The 20,252-nt window shown below is 60.3% G+C and overlaps 1 protein-coding gene across 1 annotated transcript in view; it reads left to right on the top strand.

Annotated features, from left to right (window-relative positions):
- SRCIN1 (SRC kinase signaling inhibitor 1) overlaps nt 1–20,252 on the top strand; it is a 51,205-nt gene that overhangs the window by 14,366 nt on the left and 16,587 nt on the right. The window contains exons 4-8 of the mRNA XM_041402348.1: nt 7,569–7,592; nt 15,298–15,490; nt 17,026–17,224; nt 18,179–18,272; nt 19,007–19,815. Coding sequence (XP_041258282.1) covers nt 7,569–7,592; nt 15,298–15,490; nt 17,026–17,224; nt 18,179–18,272; nt 19,007–19,815 — 1,319 coding nt within the window. The remainder of the gene's footprint in view (nt 1–7,568; nt 7,593–15,297; nt 15,491–17,025; nt 17,225–18,178; nt 18,273–19,006; nt 19,816–20,252) is intronic.

Below are 20,252 nucleotides of genomic sequence, written 5' to 3'. Positions count from 1 at the left end.
AGGCGGCGGCTCCGAGCCGAGCGGGGCCGAGCGGGGCCGAGCGGGGCCGAGCGGGGCCGAGCGGGGCCGAGCCGAGCCGAGCGGGGCCGAGCGGCGCTGCGGATCCCGACCCGCAGCGCTCACCTGCCGCAGGTACCGGGCGGGATGGATCGGGATAGAATGGGATGGAACGGGATGGAACGGGATGGAACGGGATGGCGCGGGATGGAGCGGGGGGCATCCCTCCGGGCGCTGACCGAGCCGGTGTCCGCCCCCCGCTGCTGCGGCTCCCCGCCGGTGTCCCCTGCCCCAGCTGTGCTGCTGTCGCTCCTACCCACCGCAGTGTCCCCCTCCCCAAAATTCCCACCCCGCGCTCCCGGTTCCCGCCGGCAGCCCGGGGTGTCCTTACCCCGACCCCAGACCGGGCGCAGCCCCTCCGGCGTCCCCTCTCCTTTAGCGCCCCCCCCTCCTTCCCCAGCCCCCTCTTTCCCCCAGCCCCCCTTTCCCTTCAGCCTCCCCCCATCCCCGGGGGTCCCCCCCCGTCCCCGGTGTCGCGGCGGGGAGGGGGTGGCACTTTGTGGCTGCCATCGTCCCTGCGTGCCCTTCGGTGCCGCAGCCGGGGGGGCTCCCCTTGTCCCCTCGGGGTGCAGGGGGGGGTCGTGCAAAGCCCTGCCGGTGCCCGTGCCAGCCCCCCCTGCGCGTCCCCCGCTGTCCCAGGGCCGCTCCTCGTTGTCACCCGTGTCCCGGCAGGGGGACAGCGATCCCCCGTGCCCCCCTCGGGCAGCGGAGAGGGGCAGATGGTGGCCGGGGCACGCAGCCCCTGCCGCCTCCAGCTCCGCTGGCCGAGCGTCCTTCCCAGCTGCGCCCAAAGCGGAGCCCTGCGGCGGCAGGAAAGGCTCGACCTCACCTGCAAAGCCCGCAAGAGGCGGCACACGGCCCGGCTGCCGCCGCGGTGCCCGCACGGGCTGGGGCTGCCCCGCACGGGCAGCTCTGGGGGCACCGGGGCGCTCGGTGGGGACGGCGAGCGCCGGTGGGGCGGCACGGGAGGGGCAGCGCGGTGGCACAGGCGGCGCGGGGTCCCTCGGGGCTCTTCCCGCGGTGTCATCTTGGTCTCCAGAGGTGCAGAGTGACGGGAGGCGCTGAAATGGTGGAGCGCGGCTGCCGCGAGTAACACGAGCGCTGTGTGCGTGTCCCCGGGGCTGCAGCCGGAGCCGGCCCTATCGATTCCCTCATTCCAACCTCCCCGGCAGCGATTCCCGGCTCGTTCCAGCAGAGCTGGCTGGGAATGGACGCTCTGGAGTCCGGCTGAACTCCGCGGGGCACCCCCCTTCTCCTCGGCTGGGGTTTTTTTATGGAAGCGGGTCTTGAAGTCCCCAGGAATTGGGTAAAAACCAGGCTGGGGGCAGCGATGACAGCGCCGGGGGGGCAGAATGAGTTGGTGGGAGTCGGGCAGGGAGATGCCCGGGAGGTGCCCGCCAGGAATTGGAGGTGGGGATGCTCCCCTTGGCACGGCCGGGCTCCTGGTTCTCCCCCCGGAAGGGCTGTGAGCATTCCTGCTCGCCCCGGCACACACGGGCAGGGTGAACGCGTCCATCCCTCTGCCCGTCCCTCTGTCCATCCGTCCGTCCATCCATCCATCCATCCATCCATCATCCATCTATGTCCCCATTCCTGTCCACACACGGGCAGGGTGAACGCGTCCATCCCTCTGCCCGTCCCTCTGTCCATCCGTCCGTCCATCCATCCATCCATCCATCCATCCATCCATCCATCCATCCATCCATCCATCCATCCATCCATCCATCCATCCATCCATCCATCCATCCATCCATCCATCCATCCATCCATCCATCCATCCATCCATCCATCCATCCATCCATCCATCCATCCATCCATCCATCCATCCATCCATCCATCCATCCATCCATCCATCCATCCATCCATCCATCCATCCATCCATCCCTCCATCATCCATGGATCCATCCCTCCATCATCCATCCCTCTGTACATCCATCTGTCCGTCCGTCTGTCCCTCCTTCCCTCCCTGCCCTGAAGTTTCCCGCTGTTCGCACCCCGAATTTCTCTCCTCTCCCGGTGGCCCCGGGGCTCGCGGTCCCGCCGCGGCTTCCCGGGGAGGGGACAGAGCCCTGCAGCAGCCGGAGCGGCTCCGCCAGCCCCGCGGGGACACGAGGGGACAGAGGAAGGGCAGGGCGGGCTCCAGCAGCGTGCCGGGCTCTTCCTCACCCCCAGCTCTGCCGGGAACGGGGGGGCTCAGCCCCCCCCGCGCTGCCGCGACCCCCCCGGGGACCCTGCGGTGGAGACGCGGCTGCTGTGCCCCTCCCCGAGGGGACGCCAGCCCTTGTCCTTGGGGGTTTATGCATCTTTGCCGGGTTTGGGGTGCCGGGTGGAGCGGGGGGGCTCGGCCGCGGCGCGGGGCGCGGCGGGGAGCGGGGCCGGCCTTACCGTGCGCGTCCCCATTGTGCTCGGTCCACCTACGCCGTGCCGTTGCCATGGCCACCGTGCCATCCGATCTGCCCGGCTCCTGCCAGCTCCCCCTGCCCTGCCCTGCCCCGAAACCTGCGGGCCGGCGCCTCGGGGACGCCTTGACCCCGGCGCGGGGCTCAGCGGCGCTCCCGCATCGCGCGGCGACAGATCCGAGCCCCCCGCCCCGCTCCTGAGGGTGCCCCCAGAGCCAAACGCGGCCCCCGGGGCTCCTGCGGCGGGGACGGGGGCTGACCTTGGCCGGGGCTGCCGCACGAGGGGATTTGGGAGCCCCAGCGTGGCCGCTCCTCGGCAGAAAAGGAACCCCGGCCAGCCCTGCTGGGGCTCCGGTGTCACCGGCGCTGTCCCCAGGGGCTGTAATTAGCGCTGATGGGCTTGGGGAGGGGGAGTGCGGGGGCCGGCGGGGGGGGCTGGAGGGGAAGGTTGGGGCTGCTGGGGGGTCCGTGGGGGAGGCCTGACGTTGAGTGGCCGCGACGGGCGGCGGTGGCGTCTCTGATGTCACCTCGATGGCCGTCAGAGCCCTCTCTGGCTGGAGGGGCAAGGCTCCTGAAAGAGGAGCAGCAGAACCTCGCGGGGGCTCTGGGAGCCTCCTGACGGGCCCAGGTGTGACGGGGACGAGCCCCAGCCCTCCTGCGTCCCATCCTGTCCCCAGTGTCCCCTGCCCTGGTCACCTCTGAGAGCTGCCTGCAATGATTGTGACACCTCAGGTGACAAAACCTGCAGCCCCCGCTCTGTCTGGTCACTGTTTGCATTCTTCTCTCCCTGTCTTGTCATGCTGCTATTTCCACTTTAATTCACTTTCGCTGGCGCTGAAAAGCATTAAAAAAAAAACAAAAAAAACAAAAAAAAACAAAAAAAAAACAAAAAAAACAAAACAAAACAAAACAAAACAAAAAAAAAAACAAAAAAAACCAAAAAACAAAAAACCACCCAAACAAAACCAGAAAGAACAACAACCAAAAAACTTTAATAAGCAGAAACAGATTAAATTCACTTGGCTGTTATTTTTCAAGGAGATTTTTGTTTGTCAAGACGCGGTGCCTGAGGGTGGGGGACTCGATCGGAAGCTGGAGCTCCTGGAAATGAGTTAATTAAAAAGCCGATGAAGCTGCCTCTGTCCTCCCTGGGAGTGCGGGGCGGCGGCTGCCGCTGCTGCCCTTTCGAGAGGGACACGGTCGTGCCTCGTTAATCACCAACAGATTTGTGATTTAATTGCCATTCAGGGGAAGTCCCCCTCGGTCGAGGCGCTGACTCACTTGGATTTCATTTCATTTACCTCCCGTCAGCTCCTGGGACAACCACAACCGCCATTTAATTTATTTCATTTTCTCAAACTTGACTCCCGAAATACTCCCGGTTGCATCACTGCGGCCCTGCTTCCCTGCCCCGCGTGTGTCCATCCCTCCGCCTCCTCCCGAGCTCCTCGTTATTCCCTCGTTTGGCAGCACCACGGACATGACTCTCATTGTAATTATAAATCGCAGCCTCTGTAATTCCCTGCACCTTTTGCAGAGTTGCTGCTGCAAGGAGCCGCCTGCTTTATGGCTCGGAACGCGGCTGTCGCCTCCAATCCTCTCCCGGCCCATTATCTCCCTTTGATGCTTTTGAAGAGCCAGCGAAATGTTAATTCCAGCCCGGCCCTCTCCTCTCCGGGCAAATCCAGCCTGGAAGGGGCTGGCAGGTGATGCCTCAGTTTTGGTTTTTGTGTTTTTCACATTCTGTGCTGCTTCAGTGTGTGGGTCTGGGCTCCGTATTATGGGATGGTGAGCTCTCTGCACAGAGCAGGGAGACAAAACGATTCCTGCTCTAGTTGGGGACCAAGGACAAATGATCCAAATCTCAGCCCAAGAGCACAAACCCCGTGGGCTGGAGAGAGAAAAACAAGGATGGGAGTGCAGGGGCTGAGCTGGAATGGGACAATGAACTGCAATGTGCACATGGAGCAGAGCTGATCCCAGGGAGAGACCCCGGGAGCGCTCGTGCATTTTGGGTTCGTCTTGGGTTCATCTTGGGTTCATTTTGGGACCATTTTGGTTCATTTTGGGACCATTTTGGGACTATTTTGGTTCACCTGGGCTGCAGCCCTGGCTGGGCTCTTCTGCTGCCCAAGGTGGACCCATTGAGGAGATCCTTTTAAGAAATTCCTGCTTTATTCTGTAACTCTGCCTGGCCCCTGCTCCAGCTCAGCCTTCCCAAGGCATCACAGGGAGCTGGGCACTGCCCTGGGGTTCTGTCCCTGGGTTTTCGGGGGGCTGGGGGTGAGGCCTTCTCAAGCCTCAGCCCCCCAGCCAGGGCTGCACCCCAGGTGAACCAAAACGGTCAGAAAGTGAACCCAAAATGAACCAAAATGGTCACAAAATGTTGGCCACTCACGGGGTCTCTCACTTTGATAAGTTCTGCTCCATTTGCATATTGGAGTTAATTGTCCAATTACAGTTTAGGTTATGCAGTCCCATCCTTCTTGATTTTTTTCTCTTTGTTGTTTGTGCTCTTGGGGTGAGACTTGGATCACTTGTCCTTGGTCCCCAGCTGGAGCAGGAACCGTTTTGTCTCCCTGCTCCGTGCACCATCCCACAATACGCACAACTCTCCTAAAGCAGCACAAAACCACAAAAAAAAAATACAAAAAACTAAAACCTGGGGCCCGCGGCTGCGCCCTCTGTGATTTTGGGGACACTCGGGGGGGTGGCAGCAGCGCCAGCGGGGACAGATGGAGCCACCGAGCGCCACGGGGCGCTGGGCACGGCCCGCTGGCACCGGCCACCGGCGCCAGATTGTCAGCCCCGGCTGGCCCTGGCGCCCGGCGGGGGACGGGCAGCGTGTCCCTGTCCCCTGGGCAGTGCCACATCCCCAGGGCTGCCAGGGCAGGGTTGTGTTGTGGGTGAGAAACACGAGGAGTGAAATGGGATGAAATGATTTGGCTTTTCGCGAGTATGAAAATATTTTAAGGTGTTGAAAATTGGTTTCTGAAGATTTTTAAGTGTTTGAAAATATTGAAAAATATGGAAACGTTTTAAATTATTGAAATGTTAAAAATAGTTAAATATTTTAAAATATAAAATATAATATAAAAATATATATTATAAATCTGTGTAATTCATTATCCATATTATTTTGTACATAAAATCTATATAATAAATATTTAATATAAGTGTGCAACAAGCTAATACAATAGAAATAAATATATAAAAAGTTATTTAAAAAATATAAATATAAAAAAGTGATTTTTAAAAATATAAATATATAAAAGTGTTTCCAAAATAGTAAATGTGCTCTTGGCTGAATGCCAATCTTTGCTTTATTGTTTTTATTTCTCATTATCCTTTATCAAACTTTTAAATTTTTACAAGAGGGTTAAATAAATGGGGTCAAAACCTTGTTTTTGCCAGCTGGATCCTCTGAGCTGGGCTGGGGACGGGTGCTGTGCCACCCTGTGCCCGCAGGTCACGGTGCCCACCCCAAACGGTGCCAGAACGTTCTGGATTTGGCTGTGATTTATGGGCTCGGTGAGGAGCTTGTCCAGTCATCCCGAAATAATAAATAAAATCCACACTGTCATCCCGAAATAATAAATGAAATCCGCGGCCAGCGCTGGCAGCAGATAGGATCAGCAGCGTCAGGAGAGGGAAAATTACTGACGTCCTGGAGGGAGAAATGAGGAGAGGGAGGGGGAAGGGGAAAAGCTGGGGAGGGAAAAATTGGGGAAGGGAAAAGTCGGGGAAGGGAAAAGCCAGGAGACCCTGAGATCATTATCCCGCTGACTTCTCCTTCCAGCCAGGTGGATCCCACCCTTGTCCCTGGATCCCACCCTTGTCCCTGGGTCCTGCTCCTTGTCCCTGGATCCCATTCCTTGTCCTTGGATCCCACCCTTGTCCCTGGATCCTGCTCCTTGTCCCTGGATCCCATTCCTTGTCCCTGGATCCCATTCCTTGTCCCTGGATCCCACCCTTGTCCCTGGATCCCATTCCTTGTCCTTGGATCCCATTCCTTGTCCTTGGATCCCATTCTTGTCCCTGGATCCCATTCCTTGTGCCTAAATCCCACTCCTTGTCCCTAAATCCCACTCCTTGTCCCTTGATCCCCCTCCTCACCCCTGTGCCCACCTTCCCTCCTGAAGGGGGTTGGGTGGGGCTGGGAACAGCCTGGAATATCGGGATCCCCCTGGAATAAAAATTACTTCCAATCCCTTCCCGAACTCCGCCCGGCCCTGGTGGGGGCTGTGGTCCTGCTGCCCCCTCCAGGACCCCTGGCTCCCATCCCATCCCATGGATCCCATCCCATCCTATGGATCCCATCCCATGGATCCCATCCCACCCCATCCCATCCCATGCCATGGATCCCATCCTATCCCATCCCATGGATCCCATCCCATGGATCCCATCCCATCCCATGGATCCCATCCCATCCCATCCCATCCCATGGATTCCATCCCATCCCATGGACCACATCCCATGGATCTCATCCCATGGATCCCATTAATCCCATGGATCCCATCCCATCCCATCCTATGGATCCCATCCCATGGATCCCATCCCATCCTATGGATCCCATCCCATGGATCCCATCCCATCCTATGGATCCCATCCCATGGATCCCATCCCATCCTATGGATCCCATCCCATGGATCCCATCCCATCCCATCCCCAGGCACGGGGAGCTCGGGAGCGCTGCCAGCTCCTGTCACCGGCGGTGCCACATCGCTGTGACAGCGGTGACACCAGCGCGCGGGGAGGGGGCGGGCACAGCGGGAAGGGCTGGAAAATCCCATGGAAAATGAACATTGTTGTGACTTCCAGCGCCAGGAGGGGCTGGGCGCACCAGTGACACCAGTAGCCATGCTGGGCTGCCGTGCCAACCCCTTTTCCCTCCTTTTTCACCCCAATTTGCCTCAATCCCCACCCCCTGCTTGCTCCCCGAAACTGCAGGGACCCTTTGGGAGGGGCAGGAACCAGAGCAGGTTTAAATCCGAGCTCAGCCATTCTCAAAGGGAAAAAAACCAAAAGTCAAACCGAGAATCTTAATGGTATTTTTTTGTTTGTGTGTGTGTGTGTGTGTTTTCTTCTGTTCTATCTTTTTGTTGTTGTTAGCAACCCAACTACTGGAGCTTTAAGGTCAGTATTTCGGATTTTTCCTGCTTTCTCTTTGAAATGCATGTGCTTGGCTGCGGCTCTGGATGGGGGTGGGAGCCCGGGGTGGGATTTTTTTGGATGAGAATTCCCGGGCTGAAGTGGTTTGGTCTCAGCTCAGCTGAAGCCAGAGGTCGTGAGAGGGAATTTTGGGGTTTGGGGTGAGCTGTGAGTTGTTCTGTGAGGCCTCACCCCACAGCCAAATCCTGCTGCTCTGGAGTTATTTCTGAGACCAGGATTCTGGGAAAAGGATGGGAAAATGTTGGGAAAAGGCTGGTTCTGGATGGAGCTGGAAGCTCGGAGTGGCTGCTCCCAGCAGGGGTTCAGGGCTTGCTCTGGTTTCCAGCCCCCTCCTCCTCCTCTTCCTCCTCCCCCTGGAGCTGCTCCTGCCCCTTTTCCCTGCCGGGCTCTGGGATCTGCCCCCTCTCCCGTCACTCCGTGTCCCCTTGTCCATCACCTCTTCCCTTTCCGGGCTCCTCATCCCCCTCATTCCCAAAAAATCCCCAGAGAAGGGGCAGGAGATGAGCTGGGGGGTCTCGGGCTGTGCCAGCACCTCGCAGGACGGACGGAACGGGAGGAGGAACGGGAATTTCAGTCACGGGTTTGGTGTTGGGACGTTTTTAGAGGGAAGAAGAATGGGATTCCCAGGCTGGGATTTGGATTCCCAAGCTGGAATTTGGTGCTGGGAGATTTTTGGACCAGAGGAAAGAGTTTTGGGATTCCCAAGCTGGGATTTGGTGCTTGGAGATTTTTGGATCAGAGGAATTTGGTGTTGGGAGATTTTTGGACCAGAGGAAGGAGTTTTGGGATTCCCAAGCTGGAATTGGGATTCCCAAGCTGGAATTTGGTGCTGAGGCCCCTCCAGGCCAGAAAACAAAGCCGTTTGTCCATCTGGAAGCACCCGGGAAGGGCTCTCAGCCCTGTTCCCATCCCCAGCACTCAGAAATCCCAAAAACCAGAGAAATCCTCAAGGCTGGCTTTGATCTTTGTCCCTACAGGGGACACTGCCCGGAGCCTCCCGGCCGGGGCCATCCCAAAGGCTCGCGGGGTTTTTGGGACATCCAGGGCCGCATCCAAAGGGGGAAAATCCCGCGGGGAAGTTCAGTGGAGAGGAACGGGCGCTCCCGCCGCGCTGATGCGAGGGGTGGGATGGAATTTGGATTCCCGGGGGGAACGGGAAGATCCAAAGGCTCGGCAGAGCTCCTTTGGAGCCGGGGCTTTAAAGGAACATCAAAGGCAGCCGAGTAAAAGATCCAGAAGGGCAAAACCGGCGGGGGACGCACAAAGGACGCGTTTGTGTCGAAAACAAGAGTCAGGAGCGGCTTTCCCCGCACCGGGCTCCCGCTCCGGCCTCGGGATCGCGGCTGCGGCTTCCCGGGAGCCCCGCGGCTCCTGGCGGGAGCCATTTCCACCTCGGCGGCGCTCGGCCAGCCGCAAAGAGAGGCAGGGGATGAGTGTTTACCCGCAGGAGATGAGCAGATAGCAGGCAGCGAGTCCTCGGCTGCTGCAATCCCGCAGCTCCCGCCGGCCTTGGCTCCGGAGGGCCGCGGGTGGGATGTTCCTGGGGGAAAGGGGCATTTGGGGCATTTGAAGAGTGGGGAGAGGCTGCTCCGGCCTCCTCGCTGTGGTTTTTGGGGTCCTCGCTGGTTTTCTGGCCTCGCCGGGAGATGCTGCGCGTTGCTGTCCATCGATCCCGGGGTTGTCGATATTTATGGATGGTTTGGCTTGGAAAAGCGATTAAAGGTCTCCTGATCCCAACCCCCTGCCACTGGCGGGGGTGGCTCCCACCCCATCAGGGTGCTGGGAATGGGAGAGGCATCCTCAGCGCAGGAGCGGGGAAACTGAGGCACGGCGGGAACGGACGGGGTGGGATTTTCCAGCGGGGGTGCAGCAGCAGAGCCTGGCTGGACTCCGGGACATCCCTCGGGTCCCCCGGGAACATCCCGGCCCCAGCCCGATCCCGCCGAGGGGCGGATGGGGAAGGTGTGGGGCGAGCAGCAGCGTCAATATTCATGAGGCTGCAGAGGATCCAGGCTTTTAAATATTCATCAGCACGCGGAGCTCTGCTGCCAGCAGGGAAATCGGGGAGAGGGGACGAGCAGCCCCCTTTTCCCTTCCCTTCCCTTTCCCCTTTCCCCTTTCCCCTTTCCCCTTTCCCCTTTCCCTTTTCCCTTTCCCTTTTCCCTTTCCCTTTCCCCTTTTCCCTCTCCCTCTCCGGGGACAGAGCTTTACCTCGGGGACATCCAGGTGCTGTCACTGCAGAGTGTCAGGAGTTTCTGGGGTCGGGATCGGGGTTGGGAATGACCCATCCCAAGGCGGGGAGCCCCGCTCACCCAGGAGGGGCGGCCCCTTCCTTCAGTCAAGGGGTCCGGTTTGAAAACCGCTAATCCGATTTGAACGCTAATCCTGTTAACATTGAGATCGGGATTAATTCTGCCTTAATCGGGATAATCCTGGCAAAATGTTCAGCATTAGACGCGGGATGAGTTACTGCTGCCGGCAGCGGGAAGGATTTTAATTTGGGGCAGGGGGAGAGGGGAGGGGGCTGGGAGGGCGGAGCTGGAGAGGCCACAACCCCTTGGATATAGGGGACTCCTGGAAAAACCCTTTGGGTGGTGCTCGGAGCACCCCCTCCCCTCGGACCCCACCCCAGGGCTCAGCACCAGATGGGATCTGGGCGGGATCCCGGGATTAAGCGACGAGCGGGGGATCAGCTGGGATTAATCCCGATCCGTGTCCAACCGGGGGCCGGAGCCTCGGTAAATAACCGCGCCCGGGGCCGGCCGTGCCAGCCGTGCCAGCTGTTTTCCAGGGATTTCAGGGCTCCCTGCCTTTATCCCCATCCTGTGGAGGAGCTGCAGACGGGCAGGAGAGAGCAGGGAGCTGCCAGGACCTGCCAGGAGCTGCCAGGAGCTGCCAGGCCCCGCCAGGGCCATGCCCGGCCCCGCTCCGGAGCACCCTCGGTGCCCATGGGGGGCGATTCCGGGAGGTCTGGGGGCTCCTGGAGGGCGCGGCCCCCACCCCAGAGCTGCCCAGCCCAGCCCGGGAGGCTCCTCCCGGTGACGGGAGGGGAGGGCAGGCTCAGCTCGGGGACAGGCGCCGCTGGTGGCATCGGGACAGCGAGGGATTGTCCATCCCAGGTCTGTTCTGGGGCTGGTCTCGGGGGTTTTGGGGCTGGACTCGGGGGTTTTGGGGCTCGTCTCGGGGGTTTTGGGGCTCGTCTCGGGGGTTTTGGGGTGCGAGGGCGTGCGGGGCTCGGGATGGGGCGGGAATTGGAGCTCTGAGTGTCCCCGAGGAGTTGGCAGAAGGGGACGGAGCCGCTTCTCCTCCTGCTGTCCCTGTCAGCAGTCACCACCTGGAAGCCCCTCGGGTGTGCGATGGAAGCAGGGGTCGGGCAGGACCCGTTTTCCCTGGGGAGGGGTCGGGCAGGACCCGTTTTCCCTCGGGAGGGGTCGGGCAGGACCCGGTTTCCCTCGGGAGGGGTCGGGCAGGACCCGTTTTCCCCCGGGATGGCTCCGGCACAGCCCTGGGAGCCCGTGGGGCTGGGACAACCCCGGTGTCCCCTCCCCGAGGTCCCCGGCAGGGTCGCAGGGTGGAAATGTGCAGCTGTGGGGTCGCTCCGGGTGCTTTGGGAGCAGCCGCTCCATCCCGGGGCAGGATTCTTTCCCCACGCGTTTTTCCCTTGTTTTTTTTTTTCCCCTCCTATCTGCTTTGAAGTGACCTGCGGGAGGTCCAGGGCTGCTCCTGTCACCTCTGTCCCTCTCCTGACCCCTCTCCCCCTCCCCATCCAAGCAGCTCCACCGCTTTTCCCCATCCCGAGGCGTGACCCCGCTCCTTTCACGGCTTCCCAAAAATCCGCCGGGTCTTCTGATCCTTCCCTGCTCCTCTCCGAGCATTCCGCCCTCGCAGCTGGGCCGGGGAATTTGGGAGAGGATGAGGATGAGGAGGGGCAGGAATGAGGAGCATCCTTATCTCCAGGCAGAGATAATGGAGCTGCTTCCGCAGGGATGCTCGGGGCTTTTTAGGAGCTCAAAGAATCCCTTAATTGTGGCTTTTTTTAGCTCTGGGGAGACAAAAGAAAAAAAAAATAGACATTAAAAAAAGCCCTCCATTCCCCATCCCACGGTTTTAATATAAAACTCCCGGGCACGGGGGAGGGGATGGGGACGTTCCTGGCCCTGCTGGAATTGGGGATTTTCCCAATTCCTCCCTCAGAGGGGCTGGGGGTGCTCCTGGCCCTGCTGGAATTGGGGATTTTTTTCCCCCGTCTCCCCCAGAGGGGTTTTTTGGGACCGGGTTTTCCCGGGACCATCCCCACGAGGGCACTGCCAGGGGTCCAGACGGGATTCCCGCGGCTCCCGAGGCTCCCGGGGGGGTTTCATCCCAGCAGGTTTAATCCCGGGGGGGGACGCTGGGGGCATCCCGAGCCTGGTGCCCTTTGCCCAGCCCCCTCTGCCCCGAAATTCCACATTTTTCCTGGCGCGGCCTCCCCGCGGCCTTGAGCGGCTTTTGTTGTGGCTGCGTTCCCTCACTCCCTTCCCGAGCGCTCCCCGCTGGAATTCCCACGCTGGCCGGCCGGGAATTCCAGGCTCCAGCTCCAGGATTGCCGCTCTGGGGCTGGCTCGGCTGGAAATGGGTCATTGCCCAGCTGGGGACAGCAGCCGGGGGGCGGTGTCCCCCCTCCCTCCCCTCCTTCCCTGCCACCCCCCGGGTGGGCTCAGATCCCGCAGGGAATTGCCCTGTGCCCATCTGGGGGGCTCTGTGCCCATCTGGGGGATCCCGTGCCCATCTGGGGGCTCTGTGCCCATCTGGGGGGTCCCGTGCCCATCTGGAGGGTCCTGTGCCCATCTGGGGGGTCCTGTGCCCATCTGGGGGGCTCTGTGCCCATCTGGGGGGTCCCGTGCCCATCTGGGGAGTCCTGTGCCCATTTGGGGGGCTCTGTGCCCATCTGGGGGGTCCCGTGCCCATCTGGGGAGTCCTGTGCCCATTTGGGGGGCTCTGTGCCCATCTGGGGGGTCCCGTGCCCATTTGGGATGGTTCTGTACCCATCTGGGGGGTCCCATGCCCATCTGGGGGGCTCTTTTGCCCCTCTGGGGGGTCCCGTGCCCATCTGGGGGGTCCCGTGCCCATCTGGGGGGCTCTGTGCCCATCTGGGGGGTCCCGTGCCCATCTGGGGGGTCCTATGGCCATCTGGGGGGTCCCATGCCCATTTGGGATGGTTCTGTGCCCGTCTGGGGGGTCCCGTGCCCATCTGGGGGTTCCGTGCCCATCTGGGGGGTTCCGTGCCCATCTGGGGGGTCCCGTGCCCATCTGGGGAGTCCTGTGCCCATTTGGGGGGCTCTGTGCCCATCTGGGGGGTCCCGTGCCCATTTGGGATGGTTCTGTACCCATCTGGGGGGTCCCATGCCCATCTGGGGGGCTCTGTGCCCATCTGGGGGGCCCTGTGCCCATCTGGGGGGTCCCGTGCCCATCTGGGGGGTCCCGTGCCCATCTGAGGGGCCCTGTGCCCATCTGGGGTGTCCCGTGCCCATCTGGGGAGTCCTGTGCCCATCTGGGGGGTCCCGTGCCCACAGGGCTGCCCTGAGTTTAGGGAGGGGGCCGGGGTGGCTGTGCCCCGGAGCTGTGGCAGGTTGGGGGGCTGTGCAGAGCGCCAGGGCAGATCCATCCCCTCGGGGCTCAGAAGCCATTAACTCCCGCCTGGCCCGGCTTTCCTGGGGTTTTGTGGTTGGACTGATTCCATAAATTATCCACAGCTCCGGGGGGGCTCCGGGGCCGGGGGGGCTGGGCTCACCCGGGGCAGGGAAGTGTCCTTGTCACCCCCGGGGGGGTGGGGAGGGGAAGGGATGTATGCAGGGATGGATGGATGGATGGATGGATGGATGGATGGATGGATGGATGGATGCAGGGATAGGTGCAGGGATGGATTTGGGGCAGGATGAGATCCCAGAGAACAGGAACAGGGCAGGGAAGGATCCAGGAAGGCAGAGCAGGCCGAGCCCCAGCCCTGGCTCACTCCCCCAGCAGGAGCTGCCGGCCCCATCCCCGTGCTTCCCTAAGGATCCATCCCGGGCTGGGATCCGCCGCAGCACCGCCCCAAACCCAGAGCAGGGCCCCAGAAACCGCAGCCTGGAGGGTGGGGAGCCCCAAAATCGCCCTTCCCCACCCCAAAACCACCCCCAGGAGGGGCCAGAGCTGCGTCCCACGGCCCAGGGTTGGGAGCAGGGAATGTTTCGCTCCATCCCTGCATCCCTTGCTGGATGTGAGGCTCTGCCAGGGCTCTTTGTGCTCCAACAACAACAACCCAGCCCAGCAGTCAATTTTCCAGCAATTAACTACGGGCGAGAACATTTCAAGTCCTCCCAAACCCCGCCTCGCAGGATTAATTAAATCTTCCAATTAATGTCTCATTTAAATGGCGATGATGGCTGTTATCATTTCATATTGATTTCTTTCTTTTTTTTCCTTTTTTCCCCCCCGTCTTAAAATAGAGCTGTTGTCCCTTTCCAGTGCCGCCTTTTCCACACCCAGGGAGCTGTCTGTTCCCTCTGCTGGCTTTGCCAGCCTTCAACAAGTGCCTGGAAAATCCAGGCTTGGATTTTTGGGGCTGTTAACAGGCAGCAGTGCTGGGGACGGCCACTAATTTGGGGATAGTTGTGGATATTTGTGGATATTTGGGGATAGTTGTGGATATTTGGGGATAGTTGTGGATATTTGTGGATATTGTGGATATTTGGGGATATTTGGGGATATTTGGGGATATTTGGGATACTGGAAAATCCACATTTTCCACGTCTGTGGTGCAAACTTCCTGGCAGCACGCTCCTGTGAAATGGGGATCCTGGAAAATGAAATCCTCCCGGCTCCCAGAGCCACAAACCTCCCCGGTGCTCTGCTCCCAGAAGGATCCGGGCCTTTAGGATTCCCGGGAGTGGAGTAATGGATGTGTAACCTCCAAGGTTGTTCCGGCTCCAGCAGCCTCGGTCCTTCCTGCAGCGTTAAATTCCAGGGGTTTGCCGGTGTGGGAGCCCAGAGGCACCGGGAGGGAGCTGGGAAGGTTTATCCTGGAGAGGGGTGGGATTGGGAATGGGGTCTGTGCCGGGAGCAGGAGGTGGAGCTGGCACGGGGTGGGGGTGAAACAGCCCAGAGCCTGAGCTGGGGAGGGAATGTGGGATGGAGCATCCCTGGATGAAGATGGAGCATCCCTGGATGAGGATGGAGAATCCCTGGATTTGGGATGGAGCATCCCTGGATGAGGATGGAGCTCCCTGGATTTGGGATCGAGCTCCCTGGATCTGGGATGGAGCTCCCGGGATTTGGGGTGGAGCTCCCCGGATTTGGGATGGAGCTCGGAGGATTTGGGGTGGAGCTCCCTGGATTTGGGATCGAGCTCCCTGGATCTGGGATGGAGCTCCCGGGATTTGGGGTGGAGCTCCCTGGATTTTGGGGTGCAGCCCCCCGAATGCAGCCCAGCCGCGCCCTCAGGCACAGGCAGGGATTTCTGGGGGCGTCCCAGGGGTTGCACTTGCCGGCCTTCGTGTCTCCCTCCCATCCCAGGCCATTCCACCATCCCACACCAGCCCCTCCATCCCGGCACGGCATTCCCGAGGAAAAGCGGCGCCAGCCTCACCGGGGGGTCCGGGCCGCCCATCCCTGTCCCCCTGACCTGTCCCTGTCCCCGCTCCCATTGCAGACCAGGAGCTCCCGGCACTCCCAGGGCTCCCAGCCTGGCCTGGCCGACCAAGCCAAGCTCTCCTTCGCCTCGGCCGAATCCCTGGAGACCATGTCGGAGGCGGAGCTGCCGCTGGCCTTCAACAGGATGAACCGGTTCCGCCAGAGCCTGCCCCTGTCCCGCTCGGCCAGCCAGACCAAGCTGCGCTCCCCAGGTACCCCGGGAGGCCCCAGAACCTCCGAGGTGGAGCGTGGGGCTGGTCTCCATCCAGCCACCCAAAATTCCAGACCAAGCTGCGCTCCCCAGGTACCCCGGCAGGCCCCAAAACCTCCGAGGTGGAGCGTGGGGCTGGTGTCCAGCCACCCAAAATTCCAGACCAAGCTGCGCTCTCCAGGTACCCCGGGAGGCCCCAGAACCTCCGAGGTGGAGCATGGGGCTGGTCTCCATCCAGCCACCCAAAATTCCAGACCAAGCTGCGCTCCCCAGGTACCCCGGGAGGCCCCAAAGCCTCCGAGGTGGAGCGTGGGGCTGGTCTCCATCCATCCCCCCAAAATTCCAGACCAAGCTGCGCTCCCCAGGTACCCCGGGAGGCCCCAAAGCCTCCGAGGTGGAGCGTGGGGCTGGTCTCCATCCGTCCAAAATTCCAGACCCAGGGGGCTGGTCTCCATCCATCCACCCACCCAAAATTCCAGACCAAGCTGCGCTCCCCAGGTACCCCGGCAGGCCCCAGAACCTCCGAGGTGGAGCGTGGGGCTGGTCTCCATCCAGCCACCCAAAATTCCAGACCCAACCACACTCTCGCCAGCTGGGTGGAGAGAGATCTCCCAGCCCCTTTTTGTGGCTCCCAAGCCTTCCACCTTCAGCAGGGTGAGGTTGCTTGGCCTCCCCACCCTGTTTTTTTGGATGCCCCAGAGCTCTCTAGGAACAGCTCCCCTCACCAGGGCGAGGCTGGGTGGGCAGACATCCCGCAACCCCTTTTTTTTGGGAGCCCCAAAACCTTCCACACACCACGGCAAGGTTGCATGGCCAGATCTCCCCCATCCCCGTTTTTTGGGTGCCTCAGAGCCTTCCACCTTCACCAGGGCAAGGTTTCCCAGCCCCTTTTTGTGGCTCCCAAGCCTTCCACCTTCAGCAGGGTGAGGTTGCTTGGCCTCCCCACCCTGTTTTTTTGGATGCCCCAGAGCTCTCTAGGAACCAGGGCGAGGCTGGGTGGGCAGACATCCCGCAACCCCTTTTTTTTGGGAGCCCCAAAACCTTCCACACACCACGGCAAGGTTGCATGGCCAGATCTCCCCCATCCCCGTTTTTTGGGTGCCTCAGAGCCTTCCACCTTCACCAGGGCAAGGTTCGGTGGCCAGGGCACCCCTACCCCGTTTTTTTGGGTGCTCCAGAGCCCTCTAGGAAAACCTCCCTGCACATGGGCAAAGTTGGGTGACCAGAGCTCCCCAATCCCTTTTTTTGGTTGCCCCAGAGCCTTCCACCTTCACCAGGGCACTGTTGGGTGGCCAGAGCTCCCCATCCCCTTTTTTTGGTTGCTCCCAAGCCTTCCACCTTCACCAGGGTGAGACTGGGTGGCCAGAGCTCCCCAATCCCTTTTTTTTGGTTGCCCCAGAGCCTTCCACCTTCACCAGGGTGAGATTGGGTGGCCATAGCTCCCCAATCCCTTTTTTTTGGCTGGGAAGACCCTGTCACCCCCGCGGAGAAGGGGCAGGGTCAGAGCTGACGGCCGCGTGCCCCCTGTGCTCCCAGGGGTGCTGTTCCTGCAGTTTGGGGACGAGACGCGGCGGGTGCACATCACGCACGAGATCAGCAGCATGGACACCCTGCACGCCCTCATCGTGCACATGTTCCCGCAGAAGCTCACCATGGGCATGCTCAAGTCCCCCAACACCGCCATCCTCATCAAGGACGAGTCCCGAAACGTCTTCTACGAGCTGGAGGATGTCCGGTGAGCAGGGAGGGAGCAAACCCCACCCCGGGCTGGTTTCCCGTCCCTTAAATCCACCACAAGCTGGGAAATCTGTGGGATTGTCTTGGTTTGAAAAGTCAGGTGTCCGCTAGGGAAGGCAGGAGTTTCCCTTGAATGGAAAATGTAAAATCCCTCCCTCCAAATTGTTATAATTTTAAAATTTAAATGTTCTCAGGCAAATATATGGGAATAGGAAGAACAGTTCTTTATTAGGAAAATTAAAAATTGTCTTGGTTTGAAAAGTCAGGTGTCCACTGAGGAAGGCAGGAGTTTCCCTTAAAATGGTAAATGCAAACCCCCTGCCTCTGAATTATTAAAATTTTGAAATTAAGGGGCTCTCAGGCAAAGATATGGGAATAACAGTTCCTTAATAGGAAAATTAAAAATACAAACGCAATAGTACAAACAAAACCCAAACCACAGCCAGAGTCAGAGCAGGAGCTGAGCCCTGTGGGTCAGGGTGGTGGCACAGTCCCATCCCATGGGGCTCAGCCCTCCTGGAGTTTTCCTCTGGAGCTCCAGGGCTGCTGTGGATGGGCCTGCTCTTCCTCTGGGAATGCAGGGCAGGAGAAAGCTGCTCCTCTGGGAATGCAGCGGGCAAAGGCTGCTGGGGTGTTCCAAACCTCAGATTGTATCCAAGTAGGAATTCTTGGCTCCTCCCCATGGGCGGGGCATCTCCCCATGGGATGATGGAATTTTATCGGCCATGCAGGGACACTCAGTGGCCCATTAGAGATCTCCTGGAGGGAGGATTGGCTGTGGAAAAGATAAAGAAAGCTGCCAAATGAACAGAAGATAATTGCCTCACCTCTAACAGAAAACACTCCTATCTTACAACCCAGGACAGGGACGAAGGACAAAAGGGGGTGGTGGGTGCAGCGTTGGGGTTTTGCGGCTCTGTCCCAGGTGTTCAGGCTCTGCCTCTGCTTCCAGAGACATCCAGGACAGAAGCATCATTAAAATCTACCGGAAAGAGCCGCTCTACGCCTCGTTCCCAGCCTCACACATCACCAACGGCGACCTGAGGGTGAGAGGGGACACGGGGACAGCCCGGGGGGGTGGCAGGGCCAGGTGGAGTGGGAGCAGCAGAGATTGGGAATTGGGAATTGTGTGTGGTTGGGATTCATCCTGCCGGCTGCCAGCGCTGGCTGGGGGCTGACAGCGGGGTTGTAAATATGGTATTTAGGGAATTAAATAATCAGGATAAATCATCAGGATAAATCACCAGGATAAATCAGCCCGCTGCTGGCTGGGAATCACAGAATTACAGAATCCCTGGGTTGGAAGAGTCCTCCAAGATCATGGAGTCCAACCCAGCCCCAACAGCTCAATAATCCCTGGCACCCAGTGCCACATCCAGGCTTTTTTAAATGCACCCAGGGATGGGGACTGCACCCTTCCCCAGGCAGCCATTCCAGAACTTTATCACCTTTCTGTAGAAAACTTTTTCCTGCTATCCAACCAGTATTTCCCTTGGTGCAGCTGCAGGCTGTGTGCTCTGGTTCTGTCAGTGCCTGGAGACAGAGCCCAGCCCCAGCTGAGCACAGGCACCTTTCAGGGGCTGTGCAGAGCGATGAGGGACCCCCTGAGTCTCCTTTTCTCCAGGCTGAGCACCCCCAGCTCCCTCAGCCATTCCTCACAGGGTTTGTGTTCCAAGGGAAGCTTTGCCAAGGCTTTGCCAGAGCCGCCGGTCCTTGGTGGGGCGAAGGGCCCAGCAGGGCAGGGCTCACTCCGTGCTCACCCCTCTGCCCCGTTCCACAGCGGGACATGGTCTACACCTCCCGGGAATCCTCTCCCACCCGCCGGCTCAACAACATCTCCCCAGCCTCCCACCTGGCCTCCGGCTCGCCGCCGCCCGTGCTGCAGTCCTCGTCGCCGTCGCGCTCCCGCATGTCCTACAGCGGCGGCCGCCCGCCCTCGTACGCCGGCAGCCCCGTCCACCACGGCGAGCGCCTGTCCAGCCTGCCCCCCGCCCAGGGCGTGTCCCCCAGCCCCAGCGCCATCCTGGAGCGCCGCGACGTCAAACCGGACGAGGACCTGGCGGGCAAGAACGTGGTGCTGGTGAAGAACGAGGGGCTCTACGCCGATCCCTACGGGATGGTGCACGAGGGCCGGCTCAGCATCACCTCCACGCAGTCGCTGGCGGGCATGGGGGACCCCTTTGGCTACTCGGGGGGGCTCTACAAGCGGGGCTCAGTGCGGTCACTCAGCACCTACTCGGCGGCCGCGCTGCAGACGGAGCTGGAGGACAGTTTGTACAAGCCCAACGCGCCCATCTACAGCGACACGTACGGCCCCGGGCTGGGCTTCCGCATGCCGCCCTCGTCCCCGCAGAAGATGGTGGAGCCCGGGCAGAGCCCCCACAGCCCCTACTCGGGCCCGCCCAGCCGCTCCTCGCCTGTCCGTCAGTCCTTCCGCAAGGATTCCTGCTCCTCCGTCTTCATGGACAGCCCCGTGGGCAAAACGCGCAACCCCAGCTCGTCCGGGCCCCCCGAGCTGTTCCCCGGCCCCGGGGAGCGGCCGCTCTCGGGCTTCGGATCGCCCGGACCGGCCAAGGACACCGAGACCAGGTGAGAGGAGGGGTGGTGTGCCTGCACCTGGGTGCTCCGGGCTGTGTTTGCACCTGGGTGCTCCAGGATCTCTTGGATTGGGGTATTGGCACCCCGGATGCTCCAGGTTGTGATTGTACCTGGGATATTCCAGGTTGTCCTGGGTTTGTGTTTGCACCTGGGATATTCCAGGTTGTCCTGGGTTTGTGTTTGCACCTGGGATATTCCAGATTGGCCTGGGTTTGTGTTTGCACCTGGGATGCTCCAGGTTGTCCTGGGTTTGTGTTTGCACCTGGGATGCTCCGGGATTTCCATTGAATTTGGGTTTGAGTGTTTGCACCTGGGATCCCCGGTGGGTTTGAGCTTTGCTGCGCGGGGTTTTGTATGGGCTGGAGGGGCAGGAGGAGCAGATGGGGAGGAGGAGGAGGAGGAGGAGCAGAGGAAGGCGGCAGGGCCGG

This window comes from Onychostruthus taczanowskii, unplaced genomic scaffold (genome assembly GCF_017590055.1).
Source record: "Onychostruthus taczanowskii isolate IOZ18803 unplaced genomic scaffold, ASM1759005v1 scaffold197, whole genome shotgun sequence".
Classification (NCBI taxonomy): domain Eukaryota; kingdom Metazoa; phylum Chordata; class Aves; order Passeriformes; family Passeridae; genus Onychostruthus; species Onychostruthus taczanowskii.
This window is presented reverse-complemented; position numbering and strand designations above follow the sequence as displayed.